The 6,656-nt window shown below is 52.4% G+C and overlaps 1 protein-coding gene across 10 annotated transcripts in view; it reads right to left on the bottom strand.

The window, feature by feature from the left end:
- CELF5 (CUGBP, Elav-like family member 5) overlaps nt 1-6,656 on the bottom strand; it is a 53,780-nt gene that overhangs the window by 16,029 nt on the left and 31,095 nt on the right. For all 10 annotated transcript variants that reach the window (XM_014533647.1, XM_014533657.1, XM_014533652.1 and 7 more), the window contains exons 5-9: nt 5,734-5,813; nt 3,508-3,654; nt 2,532-2,673; nt 2,301-2,447; nt 326-388 (exon numbers count right to left, since the gene is read on the bottom strand). In XM_014533647.1, the coding sequence (XP_014389133.1) occupies nt 326-388; nt 2,301-2,447; nt 2,532-2,673; nt 3,508-3,654; nt 5,734-5,813 (579 nt within the window). The remainder of the gene's footprint in view (nt 1-325; nt 389-2,300; nt 2,448-2,531; nt 2,674-3,507; nt 3,655-5,733; nt 5,814-6,656) is intronic.

Below are 6,656 nucleotides of genomic sequence, written 5' to 3' on the forward strand. Positions count from 1 at the left end.
GGGGAGGGGCCCAGGCTGAGGGCGGGGCCAATAGTGGGTCTTGGGAAGGAGGAGGGGCGGGGCCACAACGAAGAGCCGGCCTAGGGGTGGGGCCCAGGCAACGGAGCAGCCCAGACTTGAGAGGCGGGGACACGGGTTAGGGGCGGGGCCAAGGCCGACCTTAGGCAGGATCTGAGGGGCGGGACCAGCAGGGCAAAGAGCTGGGATTGGGCCACGGCCAGAAGTAGGAAGAAAGATTAGAGAAAGAAAGAGGAAGGGCCGAGCCCTGGGGGCGGGGCTTCTACGGGGCGGGCTTCCTGCGGGGCAGGCCGGCGTGCCTCCCTACCTGTGTACTGCTGGACTCCGGAGAAGGCAGGATGGAGGGTCTCAGCCATGGTCGGGCTCTGAGCTGCGGGCAGACGGAGGGGCTGAGTGGGGCGGGAGCAACATAAGACTTCTACCCACCCCCAATTCTTAAGCGCGGAAAAGAGAGCAACAGACATCCGCCCCATCTTCACCTCTGCGTAAACAGTGTACAGGTATGCTTCCCATTTTACAGGTGGAGAAACTGAGGCTCAAAGAGGTGAAGGAACTGGCACAGGGCCACTTAGATCGGAAATGGCAGAAGCCGAACTGGAATCCAGGTTTCTGGGACTCCAGAGAGGTTGATGCATGACTCCCATCTCTCTCTCTCCCTATCCTGGCCCCTCGCTCCTTCCTTTTATTCTCTATATTCTCCAGGACTCTGCTCCAGACCACCACTCATCCCTATCACTTCCTCTCTCTCACTCCCTACACCTCATTGGCAGTCACCCCATGGACCCCTATGTGGCTATGACCTTCCCAATGGCCCTAGTGGAGGAGTTAAGAGAGGTGAGAGTTTGTCCAGGCCACCAGAGCTGGTGAATCGAGAAAATTCAGCCAAAAGATTCCGTTTGAATGGAGAGAGATTGCTAGAGGATGGAACAGTGTGTGTGGGGTGTGTGTGTGTGTGTGTGTGTGTGGTTGCTAGAGGATGGAACAGTGTGTGTGGGGATATGTGTGTGACTGTAAAGGGGTGCATAAATGAATTACTTTGTAAAGCTGGAACAGTTCTGTATCTTGATTGTGGTGGTGGTTACATGAATCTATACATGTGATAAAATTGTACAGAAACACACACACACAAGTGCATGTAAAAAGCAGTGAAATCTGAATAAGTTCTCCTACTCCAGTTGAGTTCACTGTACACACCAATGTCAGTTTCCTGGTAAGGGGTTGCATAAATGAATTACTTTGTAAAGCTGGAACAGTTCTGTATCTTGATTGTGGTGGTGGTTACATGAATCTATACCTGTGATAAAATGGTACAGAAACACACACACACAAGTGCATGTAAAAAGCAGTGAAATCTGAATAAGTTCTCCTACTCCAGTTGAGTTCACTGTACACACCAATGTCAGTTTCCTGGTTTTGACAATGTCCCTGTGATTATCTATGATGTTAGCATTGGAGGAAGCTGGGTGAGGGGTACACGGGACTTCTGTGTATTATTTTGGTAACTCCCTGTTAGCCTCAATCATTTCAAAATCAAAATAAATCCTCTTTAATGGTGTAAACACAGATGACTTACTTCACTTCAGCAAGGCGTTGGAACACGTTTGCCTTGAAATCATGGTATAATGGGAAAGGTGGGACCTCTGCTTCATAAGGGCAGAGCCCAGCTCAAATCAGTGCATGGGCAATATTGAGTGAGTGAATGAGTGAATGAATGAATGAATCCTGGTACTGATATCTTTCCAAATAGTAATGTTTGCCTTGAAATCATGGTATAGTGGGAAAGGTGGGACCTCTGCTTCATGAGGGCAGAGCCCAGCTCAAATCAGTGCATGGTCAATACTGAGTGAATGAATGAGTGAATGAATCCTGGTACTGATATCTTTCCAAATAGTAACAACTAATAATTAAGATTGATGGTGCCATTCTTAGTACTAGGTGATGTGTTAATCATTTTTTCATACTGATTTCATTGTCCATGCAACCTCATGAGGTGACTGATGTTATCTGCCCCATTTCACAGATAAGCAAACTGAAACTCAGAGACTTAAAGGCATCACCCAAGGGCCACCAAATCTGAATATGAACCCAGAAATGTCTGGGTGCAAATTTCCTATGTTTAACCTTTTTCTCTGTGCCCCCAGCACATATCTGCTCAGTTGAGACTCCCATTGTTCTGCCTCTCTGTTCCATGGGGCATCAAGACACAGGAAATTATGCTTGTCCTAGAGACACCGTCCTGCCCCCTCATGCTCTCCTAGGCCCTGGGGAACCACCCAAGTTACCTGGGTAGGGCATGAGGCCATTGGCATATACAGTCTCTAGGGCAGGGTGCCCGCCAGGGAAGGGCACGACACCTGCAAAGCTGTTGGTGATGGGAGCCATGAGGCCGGGCACGGCGGCAGTGCTGAGCAGTGGGGGCGAGTGCAGTCCTGCAGAGCAGAAAAACATCATGAGGAGCCTGGGCCTGGTTCTGGCCCTGCCCACCCGTCCTTGGGCCTCTGGCGGACTCTCACCAGAGGCAGGGGCGATGGGTGTGGCAGGCAGCCCATTAAGGCTGACGGCGCCGATCTGCTGGATGTGGCAGGGTGAGAAGGCCACGCCAGGGCTCAGGTAGCTGCCTGAGGTGGACAGGACCGTTGTCTGCTGCTGCATGAGCTGGGGGTGGAGAGGGAGTCAAGATGCACAGTCAGGGTGGCACCTGCCCTGAGGTCACAGGTCCCAGGGGGAGGCCTGGTCCTCCAGTAACTAGGGGGGTCAGGCTGGATATCTTGGCTTAGGCCAGGGTCAGGGATCAGTCAGGAAATGGGGCTCAGCCTTGGATCAGGGCTCATAAGAATCATGGCTAACCCAGGGATCTGGGTCCAGTCAAGAATGTGGTCTTGATCTAAGATCAGGGATCAGCCAACACTTAACTCAACACTTAACTGAGACTTAGAGGCTCAGTCTGGGTTTGGTCTCTGTTCAGGGTTGAAGCTTGACCTGAATTATTTGGGGGCTGAACATTGGGTCATGTCAGTCCAAGTAGAAGTTCAGCTTGGGCTCAGGGCTCAGTTTATGGCTGGGGGCTCAGCTAGGTGTGGGGCTTGGGAATCAGCCTGGATTTGTGGGCTCAGCCATGGCCAGAATAGGACCCTGAGTCAGAGAGACTAGGCAAGAGACAGAAAGATGGGCAGAGAGCCTGGCCGGTGCGGCTCAGTGGTTGAGCATCAACCTATGAATCAGGAGGTTGCAGGCTCGATCCCCAGTAGGGGGCATGCAGGAGGCAGCCAATTAATGATTCTCATCATTGATGTTTCTATCTCTCTCTCCCTCTCCCTTTCTCTCTGAAATCAATAAAAATGTATTTAAAATAAGAAAATAAAATAAAGATGGGCAGAGAGGCCAAACCCCTCAACAGAGACTTATATGGAGAGAGAGACTGAGCTGGATCCGCAGAGTAGCCTTGGAAGTCCCACTGGAGACAAAAGCCTGTTTGCTGGGGTCACTCACGGCCTGCGCATAGGCACTGTAGGGGCTGAAGGGCAGGGTGAGGGACGGTGTCAGGATGCCCAGCTGGCCCACCATCTGCTGCATGCGCCGTAGTGTTCGCTCCTTGTCTGTGTCGGCAAACTTGACCACCAGGCTGGAGGAGGCACCCTGCGGGAGCAGCCACAAGCAGGAAGGAAAAGAAAGGAAGGGAGGTAACCAGGAATCTGGGGTCCCCAGAACCACACCAGCTCTGGTGAGGACTACAGAGAGCAACAGCTGTTGGCCCTGTCCATGAGCCCCTGCTGCAGACTTTGGGCACCACAGGGAGACAACCCGAAGATCAGAGTCCTGGGTCTCGCACTTGACGATGCAACCACCCCTGCACGCTGGTGAGGCATCTGGGCCCAGGGGGCTGTGTCTGGGGTACAGTGGAGGACCCTGACTCTCAGGCACACTCCCCCAAACAGGAGGAGCCCTGGCCAGCGTGACTCAGTTGGTTGGATGTTGTCCCATGCACCAAAAGGTTTCTGGTTCGATTCCTATTGGGGCACATGCATGGGTTACAGGCTCCCTGGTAGGGGGCATGCAGGAGACAGCCAATCATTGTTTCTCTCTTTCTCTAAAAATCAATAACAAATCTTGACACACACACACACACACACACACACACACACACACACACACATTCCTATTGGGGCACATGCATGGGTTACAGGCTCCCTGGTAGGGGGCGTGCAGGAGACAGCCAATCAGTGTTTCTCTCTTTCTCTAAAAATCAACAACAAATCTTAACACACACACACACACACATACACACACAGAAGGAGAATCCACCTGCTGGAAAGGAACATGGCGGCCTGGGTGGAGGACCCTATAATTGTCACCTACACCTGAGAACGGGTGAGAATCCAGTCACCAGAGAGGAATGGGGCACAGATGGATAACTCTGCAAATGGCACCTTGCACCTGAGAACAGGTTAGATTCCCACCATCAGAGAGGGTGGCATGCCCCCTTGGATGGAGAGCTCACTCCCTGTTATGCCTGCCAGCCCATCGCTGGACAGCTCTGAGTAGGAGGAAGCCTGACCTGGTGATGAGCTACATCCTGCCTGTCCAGGGAGTAAACTGGTGCCTGCTCTTCTGAGACTGCCCTGCACTCCACACCCATTTTCAAGAACTGAGAGGCAAGTTGGTTCTCCAAGGCTGTCTTCCCCATGCAGATTTAGACACTTACATACAGTGAAGATGGTTCCCAGAGCCTCCTTCCTGGGGGCCAGGGCCACCCCAGTGACCGGGTGGTCCTTCCCAGCCTCACACCACTGCTGACCCACAAGTTCCTGGCTCCAGTCTTGCCTCTGCTCACCCCTACTCTGGCCCCAAAGAGACATTTCCAACTAAACCGGACATCTTCCCTTCCCTGTCGAACCCCTCTGTGGCTCCCCATGGCCATAGGAGGAATCTGTGCGCCTCAGCCTTGAACTGCAGGCCCCACTAGCCCATCCTCCCCAGCTCCTCTGGGGCCCCCCATTCCGATCCTGCCTTTGGTTTTGTCACTCCCCACACCCTTACGTCCCCCCGCTGGCCTCGGCAAATCCCCTCCACCCTCAGGTCTCACCCCTCCTGTATACTCACACACATATACATGTGCTCTCACACACATTCACTCACCGCGTACGCTCAGTCATGCACAGCACTCACATATACATGCTCACCATGCATGCTCGCACATACTTGCACAATGCATTCACATACACATGCACAAAATCCCACATGTACACACCTAAGTATATACAGTCACTATACACACAATCATATGCCATCACCCACACATACACACATGTACTCATCCACACACATATTCACAAACCCTCACACACACACCTACAGAGGCACATGCATGTACTTGTTCCCCCCACATCACCTGGGCATACTCATGCACTTAACATGCTTGCACACATGTACTCACACAGACATGCATGCACTCTCACATGCTCTCTTAGACACACACACACACACACATGCAGCCACACACTGGCAGTACATTCTTTCACACACATACATTCACACATATGTACAATCACACAGACACATACACCCATTCGCACCATCACCAGAACTGCCCCCTTTTCCACCTATGCCCACTATGAAGAAGAACCAAGAACTACCAGGTGGCTGGGATGGTAGGAACAGGGCCCCCTTACCCCTTTCCCATGCCCACCACCTTGGCCTAGGGCAGCTCCTACTCACCGGCATGGTCTGGCTGCCATGGAGGGCGTGGATTGCCGCCTGAGCCTCCGTGTGGGAGGAGAACTTCACGAAGGCACAGCCTGCTCCAAGAGAAGAACAGGGAAGAGGCAATGGGGTATTTCTGGGTAGGCAGGACCACCGAAGCGGGGGCTGGGGACCCTGGATGGCCAGTCAGCATCAGACACATGCAGCCAGCAAGTCAGACAGAGAGCCAGCCAGCCATTTGCTCAGACAGAGAGCTGGACAATGAAGGATGAGACAGTAAGAGAAGCACACAGCCAGCCATGGAGTTAGACAGTCAGCCAATCGGCCATCCATTTAGTCAGAAAGCCAGCCAGCCAGATAGCTGTTTGTCAAACCCACGATCAAGTGATGGGGACAGGCTTAGAGAACACCCATCAGCTACCAACACTAGGAGATCCAGAGTTGTAATCAGATGTGCAGAATTAAAGTGACAAACCATGAGGCACGGATGCAGAGAGATACGGTCCTGTGCACACCCAGGCAGAGATGCACTCAGACCCAGATGGATCGATGCATGTGACCAGAGTTGGAGAAATGGGGATAAGTCACCATACAAAGGCAGACCCAGCCGATCAATCACATGAGCAGAATCGGGTGGACAGACAGCCAGAAACCACCTGACACACGAAGACCCATACAGAAGTGGTCATTTGGATACCCGGCAGGAAGAGTCAGAGACAGAGATGCAGGAGGAGTGATACTCAGCCCTAGTCACATACAGTCACATGGGCAGACAAGAAAACATGTCTGTGGAGGTCATTAAACAATCATTCCTAGAAGGTGCAGCCATATAGGAACGGGGGTGTACCTACACAGAACACAGGCAAATCCCGGTGGAAACAGTCCCATGGACAGAGTCAGGTGGAGACAGGCATCCCCAGATGGACAGCTAGTAAGAC

Source organism: Myotis brandtii, unplaced genomic scaffold (genome assembly GCF_000412655.1).
Source record: "Myotis brandtii unplaced genomic scaffold, ASM41265v1 scaffold122, whole genome shotgun sequence".
NCBI lineage: Eukaryota > Metazoa > Chordata > Mammalia > Chiroptera > Vespertilionidae > Myotis > Myotis brandtii.